At 50.6% G+C, this 26,293-nt stretch overlaps 5 protein-coding genes across 5 annotated transcripts; 1 reads left to right on the top strand and 4 right to left on the bottom strand.

Annotated features, from left to right (window-relative positions):
* Positions 1 to 1,774: 1,774 nt before the first annotated feature.
* Positions 1,775 to 2,652, bottom strand: LOC149811071 (uncharacterized). Its single transcript, XM_089994033.1, has 2 exons — positions 2,398 to 2,652; positions 1,775 to 2,059 (listed from the first exon to the last, which is right to left on the bottom strand). Exons 1-2 carry the CDS (start codon positions 2,650 to 2,652, stop codon positions 1,775 to 1,777), a joined length of 540 nt encoding a protein of 179 aa, XP_089850159.1.
* A 4,164-nt stretch (positions 2,653 to 6,816) lies between these two features.
* On the bottom strand, positions 6,817 to 9,973 carry LOC149811070 (intraflagellar transport protein 81-like). The gene is made up of 3 exons (XM_089994032.1): positions 9,866 to 9,973; positions 8,395 to 8,697; positions 6,817 to 7,086 (listed from the first exon to the last, which is right to left on the bottom strand). Exons 1-3 carry the CDS (start codon positions 9,971 to 9,973, stop codon positions 6,817 to 6,819), a joined length of 681 nt encoding a protein of 226 aa, XP_089850158.1.
* A 2,398-nt stretch (positions 9,974 to 12,371) lies between these two features.
* LOC149811069 (uncharacterized) lies at positions 12,372 to 15,049 on the bottom strand. Its single transcript, XM_089994027.1, has 5 exons — positions 14,938 to 15,049; positions 14,764 to 14,790; positions 14,178 to 14,231; positions 13,485 to 13,639; positions 12,372 to 12,542 (listed from the first exon to the last, which is right to left on the bottom strand). Exons 1-5 carry the CDS (start codon positions 14,951 to 14,953, stop codon positions 12,372 to 12,374), a joined length of 423 nt encoding a protein of 140 aa, XP_089850153.1. The 5' UTR covers positions 14,954 to 15,049.
* A 1,073-nt stretch (positions 15,050 to 16,122) lies between these two features.
* Positions 16,123 to 20,702, top strand: LOC149811068 (putative histone-arginine methyltransferase CARM1). Its single transcript, XM_089994031.1, has 6 exons — positions 16,123 to 16,247; positions 16,352 to 16,679; positions 17,407 to 17,496; positions 17,953 to 18,165; positions 18,877 to 19,266; positions 20,184 to 20,702. Exons 1-6 carry the CDS (start codon positions 16,123 to 16,125, stop codon positions 20,700 to 20,702), a joined length of 1,665 nt encoding a protein of 554 aa, XP_089850157.1.
* Positions 20,703 to 22,286: 1,584 nt separating this feature from the next.
* LOC149811067 (small ribosomal subunit protein uS2-like) lies at positions 22,287 to 24,741 on the bottom strand. The gene is made up of 3 exons (XM_089994030.1): positions 24,368 to 24,741; positions 23,772 to 24,033; positions 22,287 to 22,566 (listed from the first exon to the last, which is right to left on the bottom strand). The coding sequence occupies exons 1-3, from the start codon at positions 24,739 to 24,741 to the stop codon at positions 22,348 to 22,350; spliced, it is 855 nt and encodes a 284-aa protein (XP_089850156.1). The 3' UTR covers positions 22,287 to 22,347.
* Between the last annotated feature and the right edge of the window lie 1,552 nt (positions 24,742 to 26,293).

Raw genomic sequence — 26,293 nt, 5'->3', positions numbered from 1 at the left:
TGTTGTAACCAAAGTGTGAATGCCTTTCCAAAGCCATCGACAGAGAGCGGCGCCGGCCAAATCATTCTCCCTGGGTCATATTTCCTGATCCGAGTGTGAGCAAGCACAATCCAACGAATGGCTGACCCCATCATTGATTCAAGCAAGTAGACCCTCTTCGCCATGGAGGAAGTGCAACACGGACTCATCCTTTCTCGAGCAGACTGGGCGGAGCCTGAGGTAAAGAAACTACATTATCAAAGAAAGCATTTAGCGAGCATGACAAACCCGAGAACATTACAATCCGTCCGAGTTTGAAGATGTCCAGGATGCATGTCCTGACGACACTAAAGAGCATTCATAGGGCGGCCTGCTTGATTCATCACACCAGCTATCCCAGTGTTAGCACATTGCCAGCGCCCGTCTCAAACTCTTCGGCGCTGATGGGAAGCCCCCCGAGGTCAAGCCTAGGATCTCCCAAGGTCTGCCCTTTCATCAGACGTAGCTTTGCATTCGCCAGAGCTTGCAACCCTACAAGACAGCGCTGAAATTTATCATTCAGACGTTACATGCCAAATATGCAGCATCATGCAGAATGACTACTTGAAGACAAGCTGGTCGCATCATTGACGTGCTGGTATGTGCAAACCCACCACCCTTTCCCTTTTCATAAACCCTGCAAAAAAAGACAGTCCCCTAACGCCGCTGGCTGGTGTCTGGATAGGTTTGGCTTTGAAGTCATCGATAAGTACAACGCCTTCCTGACTAACAAGCCAATAGACAACAATCACTCAGTGATCTCGATACCGCCAGCTCAGAAGTTAAGATGGTGTCAACACACCACAATGATACAGGCATTGCCAGGTACGTCCTCTGCCTTGTAGATACAGCTGCAGAGCACATAAGGCAGTATACACGTGCGGATGTGTACCTTGTGTAACATCTCCGGCCCTAACCCAACTGGTACAGAACATATGCAGAGCATGTTTCTGGTAGCCCAACATTCTACTTGAAGTGATCGATGACCATGTGGATGTGGAAGTTTTGTTTACAGATGTATCGTAACATCATCAACATCATGGCTTCTTCAGTTTCACCTCATATCACTGGGTGAGTACCACAAAGCTGTGGTAAGAATCTGGAAATACCTTGTCCAGAATCAGACACACAAAGAGAGTTGCACCCAAGATGTGCAAGCACTCTAGGAGTATGCCGACGTGAATGAACATCGTACAAATCTAAATGAAATGCAATAAACCTGTCATCACGAATTACGGATGACGGCTTCGCCACATTTAGCATCTGTGGTCCCACCTCAGCCCATTGTGGTACTCAGCGCCCCCTATCTCACCAGACGACCAGCACAGCAGCATATCAGTTCTGACGATGAGACAAGTATACATGCACTCGGCCTCAATGACCCCGCACCGTTCAAAACATCAGCAGTGTCGGCCCCAGCCGTGCGAGCTGCTTTGAGTGATTTCTCCTTCTCCTTGAGATCCTTTCCGCGCTTCTCTTCTGACTTAACGGCGTCGCTCATTCGCCGCATCAGCGCCGCCGACTCATCGGGTGCCATCGTAGCGTGTGTCAGCGCGTTGTACAACCGTTCCATCGGCCACTGGCTGTGGTACGTTGTCTCTGCCTTCAAGGCACAGAAGGCTGTCAGATGGAATGAAAAAATGAGAAGAATCCAGCCAGCCATGGGTGTGTTGGACCCAGGCTGACCATCAATCCTGAAAAGTGGGCCTTACGCAATCCATATCAGTATAAAGAGTGACAGGTTTCTGCAAGGTCCTCACTTCGCAACATCTGTGCTAGCTGCCGCAACAGCTTCAGCTGCGAACCTTGTTACAGCCGCAAGCACGGACCACGGACTTTGACACAATCGGAATGTATGCACATGCAGGCTGGATTGACACCTCTCAAGGGATGTTACGCTGTGGTACCTTGACACTGAGTAGATTGGCTTTTCACCGAATCTTGATCGGCTGCAATCGGGACAGAGACCTTTGCGGTACAAAGCGCCCTCTTCCCTTTGTGCTACTGCAACCAGGAGGCTCCTGAACGTCCCATTTGCATCCTAGATCAGGGCAAACATTTTTCACCAACATGTGGCTTGACTCGTTGACAATGGTTGAATGGCGCTGGGATTCAAACGAACTGAACGCCTCCACCTCCATGTCGTACAGCTGCCCTTGCGGTTACGGTGCTGCCACAACCAGTGTCACTGAAGATGGAGCTTCTCTGGCATCTTGCCCGAAAGCATGCTGTTCAAAGCGTTGTCCGAGACCCCCCAAGCGAAAGTTATACTTTCCTTTCATGAGATCACTTTCGGTGCTGCAAACGATCTTCACTCAGGCACAGAGACACCAAAGCAGGGTTGCGCTAACATTTATTGTGTCCAAACCAGCGACGCACCTCAGCTACCGTAGCTTGTAGCCGACCGACTTCTTCGTCAAGAGCGGCGAGTCGTGCTTCGTGTCCAATTTTGGCCTCTGTATATGCTTGCTTTGCGGTGCTGTGCTGCAGCTTAAGCTCGTCTGCCTCTTGCCGTAGCGTTCGGAGATCTTTTAGCTTTGGGGCTAGTATGGCCTTCTTGTCCTTTATCTTTTGGTTGATCTCCGTGACGGTGCGAGATATCTTGTCGAGCAAATCCCCTTTCTCTGCGTCCATCGCTCCCTTCTCCTCTGACACCTGGACACATTGACCACCAGCGCTTCGCCAGGCGGTTTGCTTTTTGGGTCTGTATCCCTGAAAATGCCCCCCTGGGTACGTCTCTCTCGCCTTATTTCACGGCGCAGGGGACATGGCGTGATTCCCGATTTACTTATTTATATATTTATGGAGTAAACCAGGTATCCGTACTTTAGAGATGTGGTGTCGGAAGCAAAGCCCCGGTTCCTACTCTGCACTTGAGTTGCCACTCTGCTCGAGGTCGCTCTGTTTCTGATGAAATGTACATCACACTCATCAGCCTGTAGGCAGTGAAGCGTGCGGGGATAGCATTGCGTTCTACGCCACTATTGAATGTAAGGGCGAAAGGCTAAGTATGTATCAAGGCCGACCTTGTCAAGCATGCTGCTGATGTGGACGATGCAGGCACATGTGATGATGTTGTATCTTGTTACAACACTACCGCATCTACATGGACATTGGCAACTCCAAGGGCTAGTTGGGAATCAGTGCATCACCATCACCATGTGGCATATCAGCTCCAGTTCCAGGCTGTTCCGTCCTCTACAATTGTCAAAGAGCAATGACGGTGATAGCACTGGGTAGGCTTCCAGCGGCAACAAGTACAGTTGGCTCTGTGGAAGTGAGCGTAATGTTATTTTGCGAGTACGAGACGAGTTTTGCGAGACAGCCTGTGCTGCGGTGCTCTTCCAATGTGAGTGATAAAAGCTGGCATACCAGTGAATCGCCAGATGGGGCTCGACCCCCATGCTTGCCCCAAACAGTCATGCAGTTTCAGGCATCGTGACGCGAAACTTGCAGGGTCTGGAAAATGTTGTGGCATGCTCCAAACTAAACAAAAGCAAACTGCGAGAGCTAAGACCGTGCAGCTGTCGAGGCCTTGTACTCCTAGATGTTAGATAACAATTCCTCCTAAGGAGTGATTTACTTGCGAGCTCCTAAGTTGCAGCACGACAAAGAGCGGTGCGTACCTTGTCAAGCATGATGGCGGTCTGCACGAATCCGGCAGCGCCGATTTGGCCCTCCTTCTGATTGATGTCCTCCATGAGCAGCTCCTCCTCCGCTCGGAGCTCAGCAACAGTGTGATTCAGCACTGCGATCTCGCTGAGCAGCTCCCCCTCCTCGCGTTTCCGCGCCTTGAACTGTGGCAAGATCGCCTTGAGTGCCTCGTACTTGGCTTGCCACTCGTCCTCTTTTATAACCCCTGTGTCTTGCGACCTCGCCACCCGCAGCTCGTACTCCCTCTGCATCGAATTTCAGATCATTGCTTCGCCAGAATGGGGTTTGACCGCTTTTCCCATGTCTGATGTATCTTTTTACAACACTACCGCATCCACATGGACATTGGCAACTCCAAGAACTACTTGGGAATCAGAGTTATCATTACCATCACCTGAGGCAAGCGTACCTGGACCAGCCTGACTTACCATAACCTGACCTGACATGTCTTCATCCTCTTCGTCCTGTACCCTGCAAGAAAGGAGGTCAGCCACGGCTGACCAAAAACGACCCGTCAATTCCTTTGGGAGATCGTCGCAACCCACACTCAAAATCTTTGTCAGGAGATCAACTCCCAACAGAGATTCCAATTTAGTTGCCAAATTCCCACCTTGTAATCCAAGACCTCCAACCGTTTCAAGAAATTGGTCTATTTTTGGCCACAAGATGGGACAATCCACGGTACAGTGAACACAGCCTGTGTGAGCATCCCCCAAATGCTCATCGCAGTCCTTGCAGTGATACTGTACGGGATCCACAAACTCGTAAGTCTGATTTTGAAGTCGGCTTCGTAGGGCAAACAGCTTACCACTCCTAGCGCTCATGATAGTACGAGCCCAAACAGAGGACAACCTTGACAGACATGGTGCAAGCCTGCGTGGTTGTTCACCGATGCACGCCCACTTCCATGGCACCGCAGAATGCGGCGATGCAACATATCTGGCTTTCCCTTGAATTAAGTACCAACTCCAGATATTGTCAAGGAGGTGTTGCCTATCAACCTCATTAGTAGGCAACGCCTCTGCTTCCAGCACTGACACATTCACTACACGCACTCCCCCTTGAGATCTGGAGGAGATTCGCCTAGCGACCTGCTGTTTTGTAGGGGCTTTGAAGATGTCAGAGATATTCAGGTCGTGGCAAATGTCTGCCCCAGATAATCATGTAAAAGGGTGGGAAAGAGTGTATTTACACCGAGCTTTTTAGGGGATACAGACCCGCAAAGCAAACTGCCTGGCGAAGCACTGAGCTCATTCCTACATAAACACCCATCCATTCAGTTCCCATTCTTCATAGAGCTCTCATCTATGCGCCATCGTAAATTCTTTGTGGCTCTAAACTCCCATACCTGAACTGCTTGGTTTTTTGTCTGCAGTCGTGCCACCTTGGCCTCAGCATCTTCCTTTTTGCGTGCCAGCTTAGCGCATTGTTCCTGCACCTGCTGCAGCTTACGGTAGTGGACGTCCTTTCCGTCCACGAGCCGCTTCTTCTCGTTGCGGAGATCCTCCCGCAGCTTTGCGATGTCCCCCTGCAGCCTTGTCTCAGAGTCCCTCAAGCGGTGCAGTCCTTGCTCGTTCTCGATGCCGTTGTCAGTCACGTCCAGCAGTCCCTGTAGCCTCTTCTGTTTCTCTTCCACAGTCCTGCACTCAAGGGCGGAATCCATTCCATCGGCATCATTGGCTGAAAACCGCTCGAGGGCGGGAAGCATTCCATCGACACCATTGGCCGATGAACGCCACACACCAGCTACCGTTCCATCTTTGCACATCACACACTTGGAGTTGATCTGCCGCTCTGCTGTTGTATTACACCTACCAGGCTCTGTAAGTCCTCTCCCTTGGTCAATATCACGACAAACTTTGACCAAACATCTCAACAGCCGGGAACGTCACAGCGGGACAACCTCTGCATTGTGAGGTTGACCATGAGAGAAGGCAGTACAGATGGTTTTTGATGGGTTTGTGCTGCGATCGTCCAGATGCTGAGAAGACTCACAGAACAGACAGGATAAGCAAAAATGTTTCATGGTGCAGAAACCTGTTACACATCGTCTGCGGTTCTTTGAGCACTCTGCAGACGCCGCAAACGGAGCGAAGCGGGCGCGTACTTGGGCAGTGTGCTGTGCACGTTTTCCCGAAGGGTTGTGGCCTCTCTCCGAAGGCGCTCGAGGGCGGCCATGCCGCTGCCGTCAGAGAGGGTTGCGCGAAGATCGGCAAGCTTCGCCGCAGCACGGTTGTGCTCCCGCTCAAAGAAGTCTCGCTTCTCCTTCTCCTCCACGAGCTCGTTGTTGAACTCTTGCAGCGACTCCTGCGCTGCGCGTAGCTCACGGCACAGCGGCGCCAGCTCCGCGTAGTTGGATACTCTGCAGACTCAAGAGACAGACAGAAGGTCAGAGCTCGGACGTCAGGACCCTCATATGCGTGTGTTACATCCCTGACTGTTGCTTTGTCAAGGCGGTAGATGGTTACGCGCTTGCGCAGCTGTAGGTGGCTCTTTTCGACTCGTTTCAGGCTTTGCCTCAGATGTTTTATGAATAGCCTCCGCGACAATCGCATTAGATTACCATGGTTTGGTGACATGCTGTTCGTACACCTTGTGCACGCCAAGGAGCTTAGGGAGCTTGTATGCTTCCTTCGACATCTTCCAAAACAGCTTCTACGATAAGGTATTTTGGAGAGCAGCCAAATGTGTGACGACGCCCATGGTCTTGGTCCGCACTGTCTTCTCTCCAACACTACTCTCCAAACACCTCAATGAATGGAAGTTGATCGCATTTGAATGCTCGTTATTGGCACTCTTTGTGCATTCCTACTCACTGCCAGAACTTGCCACAAGAAGCCTCGTACAACAAGCAGACTGGCAGACCTGTTGTATTGGCTGACTGCTTTGAGTTATGATTGTATCTTTTTGTACACTGATGCATCCACATGGACATTGGCAACTTCAAGTACTACATGGGATGCAAGGCTATAAGGTGCTTAGGTGATAAGGTTATAAGCTTTTGGTGTGAATGCACGCTGGATGGACGCCTCGAAAGTGGTTATTGTTGCAATCTGCCTGGTTACTTGCCACTAAATTACCAGGCCTTCTTGCGTATCTGTTGCTGCTGCAGCAAACTCAACCATGCCGCTTGTCAATGCGGTTCTAGGGTGTGCCTGGCAGCAAAGGATGCGCTGCTCGACCAGACCAATTCAGGGCAGTAGACGCGTACGACTCAGCCTTTTCTTTGGCACGGACGATGCGGTTCGCGAGCGACGCTTTGTCGTTTTCTTTGCGCTGAATGTTCTTCTTCGTCTGCTCGGGGTCGGGGAACTCCTGCCGGCACGCATCCATCCTCTGGTGCAACTTTTTGAACTCATCTTGCAATTGCCGGATCTCCTGCGTGAGGTCGCACAGTGGCATGATGCCAGTGTTCTGGCGCAAAACCCCAAAGCGATAATGGACAGTCCCTGTCAATGGGTTAATGCTTGCCATGCAAGCACACCGGACAATACACCAATGTGCCCAGTAGATGCAATACGACAACATGACACAGGGAATTTCTGCCATGTGTCACATGTGTACAGCTAACCGAACTCAAACAACAGAGCTGTTTAAGCACTTTCCTAATCACAACAAGTCAACATAAGTTTAGGGTAAGGTTCTGCTGTGAGGGAGGCTGGTACGTGTGCCATGGGGGATAGCAATGGCACTAATCAATCATCAATCATCTTGGAAGTCACTTGGAGTTGCCAGTGTCCGTGTGGATGCAGTAGCGTTGTGAAGCAATACATCATGAGAACTATTGGACAGCCTGAGAAACGCCTGGGCACGCTCGGTCTATTGCCGATAGTGCCGGTCACTTTACATTGTTTTCATGGCCCGCTGATGATGAAAATATGCCCAAACTGCAAAGTGTGAGAGTCCAGAAACCTTTGACTGGCTAATTCGGCCATGGAATGGAGCCTGCCTGCATTAGCACTTCAAGCCCCAGGGAAGAGGGAAAGGGAAGAATGGACACGCCGTTGGCAAACCCCTGACCATGGTTTGTTTGCCTCATCATTTGTGAATGAACGGGTGTACATGTCCAGCCGCATCAGGCAGGTACGCTCCTCAGTGTTTCGTCAAATATGCTCCACCTCCATTTCCCCCAAAATTCATGGACAAGTCTCCTGTTTTTCTCTCTTATCCCGTTCTTTTGTATGCATAGTCTTGACACGCGCATTCCATAGCACCTTGTCCCCGTCCGAGGAGCCCCTTAGGCAAGGGCGAAGCTGGTCACGGTAGCCTGATGTAGTCAAATTCCTGTTCCCACCCCTTCACATGTATTTTCAGGCTTCTAAACCCAGACATCACTCTGCCTGGCGGAACGCTGATGTGTGCCAGGTTTGGAATCCCAATATATCGGGGCCATCACCATCATGGAGAGTCAGACATGGCCCCAACCAAAAAGACATGAGAACAACACAACAAGTTCACTTACGTTTGGAAATACAACGTCGACCCAGCTATGGGCCAGCTCATCGAGGCCGAAGCAGTGCTTCGCCAGACCCTATAATTTTCTGTGTCCTGATACCAAAAAAATGCATGAATATCCGTGACAAATTGGGGTTCGAAGCCCTTTTTGGCGAACCACTGGGCTGAAGCCCCTTGGGCACGTCCCTGTTGGTGCAGCGCGTTCAGAAACATGACATGGTTGCAGGTTGCTTGATTTACTCTACTGTTTCAAAGGCAAGGCTGCACCTGCATTTGTGCGTCGATGTCGGGAATGTACTTGAACTCAGGTGGCACATCCGGCATTGTGAGGTAGTAGCCAACAACGGCACGCTTTTGAAGGACAGGCAGCTGCGAGAGCACCCACTTGAAGAGCGGGTAGAGCACATCGCGGTCTCCTTGGTGCAGAGCGCTCCGGAAAGTGACTGGGTCTACTTGGGGTTTGTACTTGATCGCTTTGAGGTACTCCACCAGCCTTGTGGTAGGGTCTGCTTCGTTATACACGGAGACCTTCTTCGACTCAGGCATGATGTGGTCAAATACGTCGTACAGCTGCACGTCACAACACCGGTGTTATATACCAGTTATATCGCTCCTACATTCAATTGTATGCTCCTACATCCATTAGTAGCGGTATTTAGCACCATGTGGATGTGGTAGTGTGGTAAAAAGGTCTTTTTGCCACATCATCATCACTTAGGGCCTTACTAGGTTGAGCAATGAAGAGCTATGAGGATTCTATGGAAGATTCTCTCTGTGTAACTTGACATTCTCGCTCCCTTGCGATGTGTTTATGCAGGTGTGCTTGTGTTGCCTGAAATAAATCCTAATGCGTAGGCTAGGTCAAGCATTGAACCGATATCTCGAGATACTTTCCCCTGATGGAGACGGCAGGTAGCATCACCCCCCCGGCTGCACTTGGTGTTGCATGTTCATGCATACCTCCCTAGTTGTGTCTTTCGCAGGGAAATGCTGCATCCCTCCATTCAGGCGCGACATCAGCTCTGGCTGTTTTGCCAATTGAAAAACGCTGCCTCTCTTTAGGCTGGCGTATTTTATATGTTTGTTCATGTTGATGAAATGGTGGCGTGAACACTTACCTTTCTACCATCGCGCATGTGAAGAGCGCTGTATGTGGCAGTGTAGTCATGCCATGTGTATCAAGTTGAAGACTCTATTTAGGCTACACCATCATGCCATCGTGCGTACGCACTTGGGCTACGCTCCATGCATTCACAGTGCAAGGTCTGCTTCGTGTAATGATAGGAACTTGTTACCGTTTGTAGGAGGTTCTGGAGATTTCATCGGAGCTTGCGGGCGGGGCAAAGCGGCAAGGGGTCGTGAAGGAAGGAAGCGGGTGGGAAACCATCCTCTGGATTTCAAAGGAATGTGGAAGAAGGCGGGTGGTGGTGTAAATGAGTACAGTATGGTGTATCGTTTAAAGTCTTTGCAGAGCACCTTTTCTTGAATTTGCCGCATCTGAGGGCAGTGCGGGCATACACATGATCGCATCAACGAGCTGCAGGGCCGGGTCAGCTGAGTATGTTGAGTATCTTATGCTCAACTGATACGGCCCTGCGAGATGAATACGTTACTATGGGCCTCAAGCACACAGAATTTTTCATGCATGCCGCAATGCTGCTTTGTAATCACGTGCAGATGTTGGATGATGCAGACGAAGCCCATATGTCATTCTATGGACATGCTTTTAGGCACGCACCTTCTGAAGGAGGTCCAAACCACGAAAGTCACTGAATTTGTGATCCATAAGCTTCATATTGAAAGGCGAGCTGTTGAGCTGCGCCACAATGTAAGACACGTCCGCCATGCTGACAACTAGTTTACAGGGGTCGCGCACAAGGGCAATGAGGTCGGGACGTGGATGCCAATATGAATGGAATGCAAACACAAACGCAATCTTAGCAAGAGCAAATAATGTTAACCTACACTTAACTAACCAGCATCAGTCTGATAGCGGATGTACGAACCCAACGCAGCTGTTACACCATGCGTCTGTGTCGTGAACACTGTGAACATGTGCGTGTTGGCGAGCCGTCTCACACATGACCAAGGAACCCTGAACAAAAAATGCCAGCATGTTACTCCTTGGAATTGATGAACGATTTTTGCTGCACATGGGTATGCTTGGTTTCGTGAGACTCACGGTAAGTATGTGTGTGTGTGTGTGACTGTCCCAGATAGGCACCCAGCTATCTGAACACGAGAATTTGAGCGTCGCCTGGACATGTGCGCATCTCGTGCTTCCATGCCGTCTGTTGATGTTGATGGTGAAATACTGTACTACGTGGGGCCGGGGTGGCTGCTGCTTACGAAAACTCTGTAGGGTTCACGAATTGGCAGCACGTCGGAAGCTGATTGCAGCAGCTTGTCATCGAGATCACAGGACCACGCAGATAACATGCAGCTCAGTTAGCACTGTTGTGCGTCGTGACCCGCCCCGCTGCTCAATCTCAGTTTCAAGCGCCTCGCAATGTAATTCCAAGGAACCCTTCCTTTGGCGTTTGAAGGCTATTCGATGTTCTGCCGGTCTCTCTCTTACACCTCCTGGTAAACTGCTTGAATATTTGCGTCTCTACCACTTATAGGCACGATGCAGGCAACAGCGAGAACCGTGGAGCCGGAGTCTGCTGGCAATGACGTGTTCACAAAACACGGCATCACTCCTCAACTCATCATGCTGGCCATCACGATGCGGTCAGGGAATTATCTCAGAGCAGCACCAGGGGACACATCTCTGTATTCGTACGCTCTATACAGCTGCTCATAACGTCGCAAGTGAACATGTCAGTCACCCTGATGATCGATGATACCTCCAGGTTCTTAGATGCTGGTTGTACGAATGCACCGTAGGTTATTTAAGACATTCAATTTATGCTCAACTGTGGGACGTCCGCACCAGCGGTTAGCATCGGGATTGCTCATGTTCATGCTGTGCGCTGAACGTTCCTCCAGTGAGCTAGCATTGCGCAATATAGCCGGACTGATTGCAGCTGAAAGGAATGCCACGCACAAACACATCTATGAAAAGCTTGGGTGCAGGGGAGAAGGCTGTGGACTATCACAGTTCGTGGGACAACGGCTACAGGAGGACCGATCAACGATTCCCTTGCTCTCAACTGAAGCCTTGCGCTCCTCGCTGGCATTCTCAGATGGTGGGGCTGTCTTGGCGCCTGAGTCCCGAGGCATCTTGATAGCTCCGGCTGTAGATCGAGCAGGGGTGGTGCCGGCATTTACCCCCTCATCTCCACAAAAGGCGAAAAAAGAAAAGAAGGAGAAGCGCTCGAAGGACAAGAAGGAAAAGAAGGATAAGAAGGAGAAGCGCTCAAAAGAAAAGAGTAAAGAAAAGTCTTCTGGCAAACGAAAACGTTCCGAGGAGCAGGATTGAAGGTCCTGTGTGATGTGCCTGTCCATGTGCCTGCCGCCTTTCATAAAGTAGCCATGTTTAGAACGCTCGTTGCACCCAGCGGTGTGTGATTTACAGCAGTCGAAGCCTCCTCTGGAGATTGACTGCTATTGTTGGTTATTGGGATGCTTACATACAGCGCAGCTGGAGCTGCACAGGCTGCGAGGAATGTTGCCATGAATGTCTGGTCTGGGCATGAAGCCGAACTATTTCTACTGTGCCACAGTCACAGTCAAAGCTCCTGCTGTTTGTCACTCATGAATGGCTCTCCCTCCTTTGCACGCGCAGTTGTACCTGCTTGGCTTGGGACAGGGATGACCGTGAAGTTGTATCTCATGCCCAGCAGCTACCATTGAACAGCAGCATGCAAACTCTTACCTACCAACATGACACGTCAATTGCACGGGGATGACAAAGCTGGCCATGGGGGTTCAAAAGGCTGGTACGTGACTGCACATCAATGCTTGAAAGAGATAAGAGCCACCCCACAAAATACAACAACGAAACTTGCCCAAAGCGCCATTTGACCTTGCATGGTGACTTTCCATTTACAGCTATCACTCCTACCTAGAAACGACTGTCTCTGCAAGCCATGCAACATACAGTGCACAATTCGAAACTGCTCAACAAATCCTTGGAAACAGGACTGAGCTGCCATCAGCCGTCCGCACAACATCAGTGCCATTAGATTTGGACAGTTGGTAACTTGAGCAATATGTGTGGGGGAGTCACGTGGCAAGTCGAACAAGCTTCGCCAACCATGCCGCGGGCACGCAATGAATGAGAAATGGATAAAAACGTTCTAAATGTTGTCAATGTCGTCGAACTCGATGATATCATCATTCTCGTCACCCTCATACTCTTCAAAGGCATCAGTATCGTTGACGCGGATGTTTTCAGGAAGCTCCCCATAAGCCTTGAGATTTCGGGCTTCATCGGCCATGTACTTAAGGATCACATCTGCCTTGTCATCCTGCGGAGTTGCACCCAGGCTAAGACGAAATGCAGCAACACAGTTGTACAACTTGCTGAACGAACGAGCACCAGCCCACACAAGATCGCCCAGGTGAGGCATGTCGGCATTTCTCAGCCGCATGTTGGAATCCCCAAATAGTTCTTGGAGCTGCCAACGTCCATGAGGATGCGAAGTGTTGCAAAAAACATAACTCATCATCATGTGATGCTGGAAAAATCACCCAGCCACTCAAATCATCCATTGCAGATACAATTACTTAAGAATGGACCAATGATAGCTCTCAAGGTTGCATTCACGATGATCCCCACCACTTAAGAGGCTGCGAAAATCCCCGCCACTTTCCAACATTGATGTACAAGTGTCCTGATTCACCTTCGCATCGCCGTACCAGGGTTCGTATCGCAACCTGGCATTGTGTCTTGTAACATATTCTCAATCACAAGCGAAGGTGAACGAGTGTCTGTTTGACAAATGCACAAACGGTGCTGTTAGTATGAAGGGAATCTGAAATTCTAGCATGAGGCTTCTTTTCAGCGCATCCCTGGACATGCTTTGATGGGCAGCTAGCTGACGCAATCGGGTAGCTGAGTGACCCTTGCTTTGTTTGGCGCTTTTTACTCGAGGACAAGAAGCCACTTGAAGGCTGCGAGATGGTGGCCATCTGGCTGGTGCAAAAATTCGACACCCGTTGTTGTCCTGAAAAAAGCTTGTACTTTGGGGCACCTCGACTTGAAATTTCAGAGGGTCTGGCGAAGCACTGATTGCCGATGGAGGTCCACCGAACCCATTGGCGTATGATAAGCTAGACCTATGCACTGATGTCACAGACTTCCATGCCAATGCCAACTACCAGGAGCCACTACCTGAAAGCAATCTGCAAGCAGGCATCACACAGAACACTGTGCAGCTGCTGCTGCAAACAATGAACAGCCTACATACCTGGTAATCCCGAAGTCCGAGAAGGACGATGTCACCGACGTTGACCCATACTTTCTTGCGCATTTTCCCCCTGATGTGACATAGACGCTTGATGCCATCGATACATTGTGCCTCCAGACGGCCATTGCCCAGCATTCTCAGGACTTGCGCATACTCTGCAAACAAGCAAACGGCGCAATCAATCATGACCATTGATGATGATCGTCGATTAATCATCAATCATCTTTCATCATTCTCGGCAAAGACCCGCTTCCGCTTACTTTGCAACATTCGCGAACAACGTAACGCGGACCACTGGCTGGCATTTTGCAGTCTTCCATGGCATCTGGCTCTGAGCAAGGGATCCCAAGGACACCAGCTGGACGGGTTCCGGCAAGGAATGCACTCACAGGCGGCTATTATATTTATCAGCATGACTTCCTGTGATAGAACCAAGCCAAGCAGATGAACCCTGATGGACTATGCCTGTCGCATCACGAGGCGAGTGGCTGCACCTTGCGAGGACACAAGGTGCAGCGAGATGCAGAGCCATATTATCATGCTCGCAAAGGCTAGGACAGGCAGGCAGTAATGTGCGAGCCTCCATATCAGGAGCAAGTTGATCTGCTAGTTGCTGCCGGCCCTTACCGAAGACCTACAAACTGGCCTTGCAAGAGCACCCCTATGGATATGTGGGGCTGTGCGGAAGCACACCTTGACCATCCTCTTTAAAGACAAGTTCCCGTTTTTCTTCGTTCTCGTTCTTTCCTGCATAACTTCTTTCCATTTGAGCAGGCAAGACAGATTATGCTTCGTTGTGCGTGCAGATATCCAACGGACGAGAAGAAAGTCAGAATACAGGAGGCAGTGGCTCCGCTGCGCTGTGAAATTTACATCAAACTATCTTTCAACGGGCTACGCACGGAACTCCTGTGAATAATCAAACTACATCCAGCATGCAGTCACATGAGCGGACTGCACCAGGATCCGAAGTTATATCAACCTCATCAACGCAGTCCAGCCGGGAGCCATAATAATATCTCGTTAGTTACTATATCATACATTCGCAATTTGGTGCTCTGTTACCAGGCAGCACCTTCATATCAGGGATGATGCGTGGCACGTCTTCACAGAAGGCGCCGAGTACATGATTAGCCTATACATATGGAACGGATGAACGACGATGAAATACAAAGTTGCGAAAAGCATAATTCATGCTTCTCTTGCCTGATCGAATCTGGAATGCGGCAAGTCGCTTGCTCTGGACAAGCATCAGCACAGTGTTCTCGAAGCAACACACCTCTGCGCCTATTCTTTCCTCCCTTCCCTGCAATGTGACAGCTTACTCTTAGCAACCAGTCTGGTCTTTGACACTTGCAAACAGCAACAGAGAAAGTTGTGCTGTGCATTCTGCCTGACGCGAGGCGTGACATGTCCGTCGCAATTCGGACACTCAGCCAAAAGGAGACATTACCTTTGTTCTTAGGCATGATGAAAGCTGATGAGACGGTTCAACTTGTAAATATTCGCGAACGTAGCCGCGTCTGCGAGGCAAGATCGAAGGATGCGTGCAGGCTGGAAAGTCTGATCACCTGAAAGAGAACGAATCAACGAGCGTTCCACGTTAAAATCACTGACGGGAAGCAAGTGCTGCGACAACCCGTCAGCAGCATGTGACCGTCTGGGCTGGTTACCTATGCATATCCACCCGCCAAAACAGCCTCTGGTGCCGCAACGCGCTTACACTTCAGTCTTCACTGCCCATGCCATGCCCTGTATACGAATGTATTCGTTTGTGTCACAGCCGTTTGAAAAGCAACCAGAGTTGCGTAGCTCTAGCAGATCAGGTTCGCTCTGTACGAGCGCCGAGCCTGCAGCTGGGAAGGCTTTCTGGTGGCGTCACAGTTCTGTCACAACTGATAAACTACGGCGCCCATGGATCATCAGGAGCAGCTCAGTGGGTTCACGGCCCAATGTATTGGGCATGGTGTCGTTTCAAGCGAAGGTGCGATGATAAGTTGACAATGCATGCACGCACCTTGATTCAGTGGGACCGCTTCTCTCTGTACAGTGCGTTTGACGAATTCGATTCAAAGCCGTCTTGGCAGATTCATGCGAGAGTCGATGTCTGAATCCTCGATAGGGTTGTTACTAACATCGCAATGCAAGATCATCCAGATAATGCCGTAGGCAACGACGGCCCACGTATTGATGCAAAACTTTACATAAGTGTCTTTTAGTAGGCACTCACTCCGTAATGGCATGGCCTATTACCAAGTGAAGACAGATCCTGTCCTGCAATGGCCAAGGTCAGTTTGGATTGCAATCATTGTGTATGTAGCATATCACGTGAAACAAAGTTTAACATGCACGTACGCAGCTTGGTAAATTTATCGCCATGCCCAATAATTTTGGTATTTGGGCATCCTTGTTACAGTGTTTCGGGTCATTTAGGGGTTTTGCATGGTTCAATACACGTCGATCGAAGCACAAGTCCTTGTTTCAAGATTCTGTAGACCACGGTATTGTGGGCTGCGCCTCTGGTTATTCTCTACCTGTCTTTGTTGTGAAGCCGGGCATGTGTCTCATTCACCTCTGAGACCGAGCGTCATGTCCTTTGCGTTCTGCCTGGTGACAATTACGACTCATGCGGCGCACGATGTGCGCGAGCATTGTGCTGTGTCACAGCGTATCACAGACAGTGTCATATGCTGGACTCCAGCCTGAAGCGTCGATTGCGAGCAGTCATAGGCAATGCCATGGTCTAGGACAGTCCAATGCATGGTGATGTCTGCCTTCCGGCTTACATCTCGGCGTACCTGTACAGGCATGGAAAGTGCATCACGAGTGCACTCCGATAGTTCAATAAGTACTTGGGCAATTTACAGTACACACTGCTTATGTGCTCTCAGATGTTACCACGAGCTCCGGATCCAGGTCCAGTATGAGAATTGCGAGGCCAGTCATATAGAATTGTGTCGACAATGCAGTCGACCGTGGCATGCTCAGGTTGTGGCGTTGTCTGCTGCAGTTTACGAACGATGTTTGGTGGAAGTGTCTCCAAATGTTGGTCAAGATGGTGAGGTCAGTACCTCCGGGAGGGCATTTGTTCTCTCGATCAAGCAGCAAGACGGTTCCAACGTGGTCACCGGGAAGCTAAAACAAGACCAGTTCCACTTCACAGACGACAGAACCGCTGCAGTCTCTGTGACAAAGGTGATTTGCTGCTCGAAGCTAACCTCGATGGTCGAGGAGTCACAAGCCATGTCCGCAGGGGTCATGTAATCCTTGAAGCTGATTGTTTGACTTTTGAAACATCCTCCGAGTGCAAGCAATTGCCACAACTTTGAACGAACTAAGGAACACCATGGACACATCCTCCGAGTGCACACAACTGCCACAACTTCGAACGAACTAGGCATACCAGCAGTCCTAGTTGTGTTGCTAACTCTGTGAATTGTTCGTTGCATCTTGATGCATGGTGTGGGGCCACAGAGTGCATGCAGAACAATGTATCTTTGTTGTGCGTTAGGGAGTTGCCAATGGCCAACCCAATGATGTGCGGTTGTAATATCCTCTTCATCTCATCACGTAGATAATGGCAGGAAACAGAAAACAAGCAAAACCAAACAGCACATTCGAATTGATACAGCTCATTGAACGTCAGCGGTTGTGATATCCTCATCATCCTCATTTTCGATTGAGTTTTGAGGATACCATCATCGCACATCATCAGCAGTAGCAGCAGTGAAAGCTACTAGGCCACTGAGCTACTCTGTACGCAATCGTATGCTGGCTGCACACTTTTTTGGGTCAGCACCTACATAGTAAGATAGAGAAAAGATCAGCAGTTTTGTACCAGACATACGCTTCTGTGAAGGCTTGCACGCTACACAAATGCTGTGCATGGTTGTGTACTGATATGTGGCATGCTGTGCTGCAGGATGGTACACCCATGACAGTTTTGCTGAAGGCGAGCCAAACTTCGACAGCAGCAGCCCTCAAGCGCATCATTGCTTCAGCATTGTCATCGGTAAGCCCTTCTGCCCCTGAGAGGTCCCTTGTCAGATCTGTTGCTGAGGCTACTTATGGATGAGTCTCAGTCGAGAGGAAGGAGCCAACCGCAGGTCGTTGGTCTAAACCAGCTGGTGTCCCTTCATTTGCGGGAAACTGCCCTCAAGTTCTCTGGACATGAGGCTTGAGCAATGCAGTTAAACGCTGGAAAAGCTGTCAACCTATAGATCTACTCTCTCTCCTGCTCTTCATGACATCAAAGAAAAGTCTCTTAAGAATCACACTCGCCTCGTCTCAGAGTGATAAGTGTCCAGGATGTCTGTAGAGAGGGCGATGCTACCTGCTGACAGCAGTGTTGCGACAGGCGGAGTGATTTTTGGCTCCAGATGCCTGAAAATACATGAAGTTTGGAGACAGAAAGGGCGGCCGGGCCCCATTCTGGCGAAACACCGGCTGACAGCTCTGCTGAGTGCAGAGGAACTGGTTTGACGAGAAGACAGACACCGGCAGCTCAGATATGTACTTCCACTACTATGGCATGCTGCAGCACCAGCAGAATATGCTCCAAGACACGACCCGAACCGGGACCTACTTCTGGGCCATCATGCGCAACCAGGAGGACTTTGCCAACAAGGTGGTCGTCGATGTCGGGGCCGGCTCGGGAATCCTCTCACTCTTTGCAGCCCAGGTGAGCACCGTGGCGTCCACTCACTCCATCGACTCGCCAGCGAGCCCAAACTCATCCTTCATCATTGCTTTGCCAGAACGGGCTTCGACTCCCATTTTTGTCCCAAACATTCTTGTATTTCCAGGTAGCTGGACCTGGAGAATCAGAGGCTCTGCCAAAACGCTGTTCTCCATGCCGCGCGGTATTTGTAGCCATTGGAGAGTCGTGCCTGCAATCCAGTCGACGATGGCTCAGGGATCCGATCTCTTTTAGGCAGTGCAGCTGCACTTTTTGTCCGCACCGAGCGTCAGTGTTTCTCCAGGCCCTGTTTTTCCGGCCAAGATGCCCGGAAATGCATGGATTTTTGAGACAAAAAGGGGGGCGGAACACATTCTGGCAAAGCACTGCCGACCTTTGTCTCAGCAGCCAGGAGGAATTGCTTTCGATGGTTGCAATGGTAATTGTGGGTCCGGGGGCCTGGGGCTGTCATCCAGGTCACTGCTGAATGCTGATGGCTAACAGCCCGCATGCCAACTAGAGAGATTATCCTCTGAGGCCATGCATGGATTGATAAGTTCAAGTGACGCAGTGGTCGATAAATTCTAGGGATGAAGCCTCCCATCGAATCGGTTGCACAGTGCCGCGTCTCCTTGCTGGTTGAAATAAGCTCACAACGGCCTTCTCGGTATGTGGCAACAAGCGATGAAGTTGCGATCGGGCGATGACGTGCAGGCTGGTGCTCGTAAAGTCTTCGCAGTGGAGGCGTCCAACATGTTCGAGTTTGCCCGGCAGCTGGCAGCAAAGAACGGCTCGATTGGGGCGCGAGTGGAGGTCGTTCATAGCAAAATCGAGGGCGTGCAGCTCCCCGAGAAGGCTGATGTGCTGATCTCTGAACCCATGGGCACTTTGCTGCTCAACGAGAGGATGCTGGAAACCTATATTTACGCGCGGAAACACCTGCTCAAGCCTGGAGGGAAGCTCTTTCCCTCCATGGGCCGCATCTACGTTTCCGGTTTCCAGGACCACACCCTGCACTCTGAGCTGAGTCAGAAGGCGCTGTTCTGGGTGAACCCCTCATTCTACGGAGTAGACTTGACTCCCCTGCACACAGCGGCCTTAGAGGTGTGCCCTCAGCCTCACCCTGCCGCATCGCTCTTTAGAATCGCTGCTTGTCAGTGTGCCTATGCCACTGGCACCGCCACCGAACGTGGCACAGCCTCAAGGAGTCGTTCGAACGATGTGAAATGATGTGTCGTTTTACAACACTACCGCATCATGCGTGGTACTTATGTGCTGTCACTCCTTGGATAGGTGTGCGCTGTGTGACGGTCTCTCATCGCTGGACACCTATCTCAGATATCGCTCAGCCCGAGGGTTTCATACATGCGCAACCAGTGGATTTGACATGTGGCAGTTGCCTTGAGATGGCCTGATGACCCATGTTAGCTTGCTTGCTATTTCACAATTGCTGTTTACCGACGCCAACGACATTTGCACTGCGATGGAGCGAGGAGTGAACGACTCTGCTTTTGTAAGACACAGGTTGGGCTGTATATAGTCCGCTCGCAATAGCCACCCGCCTACAGGAATGACCGTCTGATGTGATGATGTATCGTTTCACAACACTACCGCATCCACATGGACATTGGCAATTTCAAGAACTACTTGGGAATCAGTATGACAGCACCATTCCCCAATAGCAAAGCATAGGAATGACCTGGTAATGCTTGCCACCGGGTTGTGCGTTTGCCATTGTCATCTTTCTCGATACCATGGCCAAAACCACGCAAAACCAACTCACAGAGCAGTGCAACCCACGTTCTTACCCCAGTCCTGCAAGGTCACACTTGCTTCTGAAGTGCTGTACCAGCCACCCCTGCTGTACCTGCTTGAGCTGCAAGGGAGCCTGGATTGTGCTTCTCCTCATCTTCAGAGCTAGCACGTGCATGCTCTCCTGTTGCCAAAGGAGCTGCAGTGCCAACATGGTTGCAAAGAACCCTGACGTTTTGACCTACAATGCAACTTTCCTGCTCGTGCAGGGTTACCACAATCAAGTGGTGGTGGATGCCTTCGATCCCGGCATCCTCATGTCCACCTGGGCACAGCACACAGTCGACTTCATGACAGCAGAGGAGGAGGACCTGCACGACGTCGAGATCCCTCTGCAGCTGGTGTGCAAGGGACCATGTGTCATCCACGGGATAGCGTGCTGGTTCGACGTGCTGTTTCCGGGTGTGACGCAGCCGATGTGGCTCTCGACCGCGCCCGGGATGGCCACAACGCACTGGTTTCAGCTGCGCTGTGTGCTTCAGACACCCCTGCGCATAATCTCAGATGGCACAATGCTCACTGGGAGCATGCGTATGGTCGCACATGCTCGCCAGAGCTACACCATCCACCTCGAGCTTCGTGCGCCTCCATTGGTTGTTGGCAGTGCTGAGGCACAGGTCAGCAAAGGCAGCTTTGACCTTAAGGAGCCCTATTACCGCCAGCTCGTGCCAGGGTGGTGGAACTCCAGCTCATCCGCGGAACCTTCCTCTCAAGGCATGTCGATGTGAGGGAAGGCGAGTAAGCCTCTGTACAGAGCACATATCTGGTACCACAGAATGCTGAATTTTATTATCGTGTAGGCGCTGACCCGACAAACGGGCAGCTCACTACGCTGTTGTACAGCCCTGGAGGTCATCCACTCCGCTTATGCGGCGGCCGGAGTGTTACGCAGCACAGCAGTTCTCTGCCGATCGTCAAGGGAAACCCCTGCATGTGCCACTTTTGAGAAAGGCAAGTGCAGCCCCTCTTGACCACTGCCGGATAGCTTGCCCAACATGGAGCTGATGTTGGTCAGGGGAAGCTTTTGTGCTCGGTGGGCACATGAGGACGTGCGTGCTGCAGCAACAACCTCACTTCCGTGGAGAGAGTGGCTGGGCTTCTGGTGGTGCTGGAAGAGGTGCATGGTGCAGACTGGTGACGGCGTCGGCAGTCCTTCGCAAGAATGGGTTCCGACCCCCATTTTCATCCCGAAAATCCATGCATTGTCGGGCACCTGGACCCGAGAATGACAGGGTCTGTCGGAATACCGGGTGTCGGTGCGGCGATTTACAAAGCTTGGTGAGTTTGATCCCGTCTGACACGGCTGCTATGGTGCAACATTGGATGCCGCGTTCTGATTGTCTGCTGTATGTCCATACAACAGACAGGTCCACGAAAGAAGAGGTCCATCTTTTGATAGTGGTTGCTATCACCATTAGTATCGGTCTGGCATGGCCTGAAGTGACGTTGCATTATAGTTCATTACGAGCCTTTTGAGGTGCGTAAGCTCGTCAATGACCCGCTGCGCTTTGCACCCCACCTTTGTCGCGAAGGAGATAGACAACGCGCATGAGTCACCCATGGAATTCGCCCCACATGTTCACGTGCCTGGCGGAGCTGACAAACTGACAAGAGTGGTTCATTGACAGATGACATTGACTGTATCCGAATGCCATCGTGTGGGCCGTACAAGAACCATGCATCTAGGTTCGCACAGGGCTTCCAGCTGTGTATGGCATGTAGTGCCTATGCAGTGCTAACTCATTCCCTGTGTTCTCATGCAAGCGGGGTTTGCCGTGGCATGCCTTTTATGCTATGGAATGAATACATCTTGCTGTGTGCCTTCGGTTTGCACCCTTTAAATGCAGCTCATCCATTCAACGGATGGAAATCAGGGAAGGTCTCGTGACTGTGATAAATGTACAAAAGCAACACATTTGATGAAACTTGATGATGTATCATTAAACAATGCCGTTTTCACGATTGCCTTGAGTATCAACATTTTCACCAATGAATTTCGAGGTGGTCTGCTGTTTCATCTTAGTGTACCAAAAGCTGTTTGAAGCGCATGACAAAGCACGTGGCTGCAAGTTCTTTATCTTGGGCTCCATTCGTTCTTCGGGGTCTGCACTTGCCTTGCTAGGAAAGCAAGTTGCTTTCAAGTGGTTTCAAGCCAGGCATGTGACTTGACAGTGTAACTTTCTCCCACACGTTCTATTCCCTGCCCGAGCGTGGGCCAAGGAACCACATGCGTGATCAACACAAGACAGGCAACTGCAGGGAGGTTCTCACGCTTACACCAGATCAACGTCGATGAATGGCAACAAACGACATATACTTTGCCACGCAACCAGTCGAAACAGCATGCTCGCATCAACATCAAGCTCAGCGATTCTAGTAACCAGCAGCAAAGTCCGTTGCGGGGGGAGCATAAGCGATCTGGGGCTCAGCTGCGACCTCGAAGCCACCAACACCGACGGCGGTCTCGGCACCCCAGCCATCGTCCACAGCGACTGGGACGGCATAGCCATCAGCCGGGCCGCCATACTCCAGCGATGCGGTGCCGAAGTCTGCCGCTCCGTATCCGGGAACAACCTCCTCTGCGTACTCCTCCTGCAGCTCGGCATGGTGCACTCAGCACCAGACAAGGGGGGAAATGGAGCACTTATTATAGAGAAAAATCGATACGCCTTGAAAGGTCCATGCAAGCAGAAAGCGCTCAGTTCATGGGTTCTTTATGATACCTGAAATGCGTATGCTACAGGTGTGTTCTGCTTACGGAATAACTATCAGCACCAGTCCGATACAGGTGTTGATTAGTAGTTGGAGGCAGCGCTTGGCGTCAGCCGTCCACATAGTCTTCTGTCTTACAAAACTGCAGCCTGCACCTGCAGGGTCAACGAGGTTTCCAAGGAGGCAACCCTGTGTTCTGCCGCCACCAGAACTGCAATCCACAGTTTCTGACAAGCCTTTCGGCCCTTAATTATGGCGATTGAATGCTGATGCTTGAAGCAGGACCTTTGAACTCAGTATGCTGATCACATGGATCGCAAATGTCTCATTTGAAATGTGTCCCGACATACCTACCTCTGGATCACAGTAACAATCTGAAATCCTCGTTCGTGCCGAAGGTGCACTCATTCACAGGACCACAAGAACAGATCAGTGATCTACGGCTTGTAGTATATATGCTCCAAAGAATCCGCTCAAGGTCGTATCGTGTATCCGACACTTTGAGACTGTGACTTGGCTCCATGCCATTTTTTCAAGAATTGCTTGCAGACGGCACCTCAAGTTCTGATATCAGTTGCGCATAAAGTAGAAGATCGTAACGCTGTGGTTTGGAACATTCCATGTCTAAGGTGAATTGGAGCACCCATCTAGCTCACGTCGTCTGCACATCCGAACTTGGAAGAGAGACATGGGCGAAACCAATCAACATTAATCCTGCTGACTACCTTCCCGTAAGGCATGCCATTCTTTTCACCACAAGTGGTAGATCAAAATAGGGCACAACCTTGTACCCTGTTTGGCCAACCACGTGCAGGATGGAGGCAAGACTTGCTGATGACACTGTGGTCAAGTTTTGGGTAGCAACAGCCTTGACAACCCAGGCTGACCGTCTGCAGAAGTTTTGTTATCTGTCGAATTTGTATCTGAGTACAACAGGACTTGAAGGGTGACAGTGCATCAAGATCGTGTTGAGATGCTACATGGTGAGAAGTGTCCTCTGTTAAGTCGCCCACAATGTGAGCCCAATTCCACTCAAAACCCATCCGTTTTGCACGTACACCAAGATGGGTAATTTAATCACGCACCTCGCCTTCCTCCTTGGTCTCCTCTGGCTCACGGTAGAAGAACAGGTCAACCTTGACATCCCAAGGCTGGTTGTATGGCAGGGTGCCTCGCATGTTGAGGACCATGCGTGCTAGGATGTAGTACAGGCATCCAATCGCGTACTTGGCCTTGTTGTTGGCGGGAATGGCGATGTCAACATGCTGCAGTGGCGAGTCAGTGTCGCAGAAAGCAACAGTGGGCACGTTCACATACGATGCCTCCTTGATGGGCTGGTGGTCTTGCCTGAAGCAGCGTCAGCTGTCAGATGGAGAGGCAAAGGCGACCGTGCATAGTGAGTATCTTGGATACGATGGGCATGCATGTTTGCAAGTGGGGTGCAGAGTACCAACCCTAATAAAGGAAGGCTTTGCTGGCTCCAAGCGTGCACAAAGATCAGAATGACGATGTTCTTCAGCACATCCAAACGCAACCAATGCGATTCGAGCATACGGACTGGACAAATGGCCAATGTTTGGCGTGTTGTTCCCGTCTGTCAGTGGTCCCCTGCTTTCCAGTCATGCACGGCCAACCCAACATGCGCAAGTACACTAGGTTCGCAATGCCATAATATTCGCACCTGGGATCAGTTAAGATGAGCAGACGGGGCTCCTCGTACATCTTCTGGATCTGATTTGTGAAGGTTCCAGGGGTGTGGCGTCCAGCCAGAGCTTTGCAGCCGGTGTACTGTGCAAACTTGAGCACTGCACGCTGTCCGTACGTACGAGCTGACAAGATGCAAACATCCTGGGGGTTCTCAATGGCAGCGATAACACGGGCAGCCAAGATGAGCTTCTCCCACGTCTTTCCCAGGTTAATCACGAAGATACCGCTGGGCTGACGACGGTGAATGTACCGCTCCATCTGGAAATCGCAGTTCTTGGTACCAAGATGGCACTTGGCAGCCAACATCATGGCGATGTCGAGCTCCTTGTGCTGAGCGTACGCAGCCATGTTTGCTCGGTACCACGCCCTACAGAACTGTCCGAGAAAAGGGATGTATTCGTGAACGTCACCGCTCACAACCAGTTACGAATCACGTAACGGGAAAGGAAAGATTCTGGCATGCAGAAACCTTTTGTACGTCCTTGTTCTGTGTGTGCAAGCGCAGGGTGTAGCCATCATGGCTGACGTCATGGCACGGCGGCTTTGACACCAAAATCACCAGCACCCGCGTAAATTGCTCGAGGGGGGTCGCGATAGTCGCTCAAGCGCCTTTGTAAAGACTTTGAAAGGTCCACATCCAGGGCCCCTGGCAAGGTAGCATGCCGAGAAAAAGTATTTAGTAGAAAATTACCGAGACTGCAGAAAGCACGCAAGGGAATTATTACATTTGAGCACTGTGTTTGCAGACACAGGTCTCTGCACAAGTGCGCATCTATGCAGGCATCAGATACGAGCACGTCTCTGTGGCGCGTTTGCGCTTCCGCTCATGAAAAGCAAACCATTTTATATGAAGCTAAACATTGAATGTTTGTGTCCTATGTGATTGTAGCCTTTGTGGGTTTGTATTCGCGGCTCTTGAACTTCCGCTGGCCAGCCATCAGCGTCGTCTGTCAGTTTCGTGTGCCAGCGTTACAACGAGTGCACAATAGACCAGGGTAAATGGGAAGAGACTCGATCAAGTTGGAGTACTGGTACGACTCCTCTCTCCATTGTGCTCGGGGTCTGCCAACCTTTGAACACGACACGACTACCGTAACCGTCAATGACGCCAGATGCCTCGGGACATCCCAATGTTTGCTGCAAATCGCATCTCACACGAACTTCATAGCAGCTTTATCGTTACGACTCAGAGACAGTGACCTCCCGGCATGAACACGACACGCGATGGCCCCTTATCTCTAGCTCGTCTATCAATCGACATCAATCAACCGTCGACCGTTCGTATTCTGATCGCATCGCGCATGCACACGACGCCAACGGGAGGACACAAACTTAAGAATAAGCCAGCGCAATATGTATATGCTCGTCCTACTAACTCCTTCCCAGCAGATGTACGATAGGTATTCCAGCGTCTATGACGACGAGGGCGACATGGCATTTGTATTATAGGGTTGCAGAACTCCATGCTCGACCCAGCCATGGGTCGAGCAGTATTGGTTTCATGACGTGTTGCAATTTCTTACATGCGTGACATTGATCTGGCGCAATTCCTTATCTTTCTTAATAGTGACACTATCACATGATGCCACCGTGCGAAAAAAATCCCTCTCCATAAAGAGATCAAGGTCAACTCAAGGCGACTTATTCAACGCGCTGTCACATACCTGCTGCAGTCCAAAATTATCAAGCTTTGCAAGCACATGCATCAGTCAATTTTATATCAAAGAGTCCTCCTTCCGTTGCCCTGATTAAAACATCCCAAAAGATTCATGTGCTTTCAGGTATCCGGACCTGAAAATCATCGGGTCTGGCGAAAGACTGCTCCATAGATGTACTGCATGCAGGTGTAAGGAGAGCAGGACGTGCTGTGTGACAGATGCGGCGCCACAGAAGATGAAAG

The sequence above is a fragment of the Nuphar pumila genome, unplaced genomic scaffold (assembly GCF_984573655.1).
Source record: "Nuphar pumila unplaced genomic scaffold, dmNupPumi1.hap1.1 HAP1_SCAFFOLD_138, whole genome shotgun sequence".
In the NCBI taxonomy this organism is placed as follows: domain Eukaryota; kingdom Viridiplantae; phylum Streptophyta; class Magnoliopsida; order Nymphaeales; family Nymphaeaceae; genus Nuphar; species Nuphar pumila.
This window is presented reverse-complemented; position numbering and strand designations above follow the sequence as displayed.

Bases quoted from the DNA above. Each gene is read 5' to 3' on its own strand.
- LOC149811071 (XM_089994033.1), bottom strand. From the start codon at position 2,652: ATGGACGCAGAGAAAGGGGATTTGCTCGACAAGATATCTCGCACCGTC. The intron at 2,060-2,397 runs GTGCGTCGCTGG...GCCCTGATCTAG, and splicing joins TACAAGCTACGGTAGCTGAG to GATGCAAATGGGACGTTCAG.
- LOC149811070 (XM_089994032.1), bottom strand. From the start codon at position 9,973: ATGGCGGACGTGTCTTACATTGTGGCGCAGCTCAACAGCTCGCCTTTC. The intron at 8,698-9,865 runs GTGCGTGCCTAA...TGTGACGTGCAG, and splicing joins GTTTGGACCTCCTTCAGAAG to CTGTACGACGTATTTGACCA. The intron at 7,087-8,394 runs GTGCAGCCTTGC...GTTTTGCGCCAG, and splicing joins ACATCGACGCACAAATGCAG to AACACTGGCATCATGCCACT.
- LOC149811069 (XM_089994027.1), bottom strand. The intron at 14,232-14,763 runs GTGTGTTGCTTC...GAAGTTATGCAG, and splicing joins AGGAAAGAATAGGCGCAGAG to GAAAGAACGAGAACGAAGAA. The intron at 12,543-13,484 runs GTATGTAGGCTG...GCAACTCCGCAG, and splicing joins TCGGACTTCGGGATTACCAG to GATGACAAGGCAGATGTGAT.
- LOC149811068 (XM_089994031.1), top strand. From the start codon at position 16,123: ATGTGCGCGAGCATTGTGCTGTGTCACAGCGTATCACAGACAGTGTCA. The intron at 16,248-16,351 runs GTGATGTCTGCC...GGCAATTTACAG, and splicing joins CTAGGACAGTCCAATGCATG to TACACACTGCTTATGTGCTC. The intron at 19,267-20,183 runs GTGTGCCCTCAG...CTGCTCGTGCAG, and splicing joins TGCACACAGCGGCCTTAGAG to GGTTACCACAATCAAGTGGT.
- LOC149811067 (XM_089994030.1), bottom strand. From the start codon at position 24,741: ATGGCTGCGTACGCTCAGCACAAGGAGCTCGACATCGCCATGATGTTG. The intron at 24,034-24,367 runs GTGCGAATATTA...ACGCTGCTTCAG, and splicing joins CTCATCTTAACTGATCCCAG to GCAAGACCACCAGCCCATCA. The intron at 22,567-23,771 runs GTGCGTGATTAA...GCCGAGCTGCAG, and splicing joins AGACCAAGGAGGAAGGCGAG to GAGGAGTACGCAGAGGAGGT.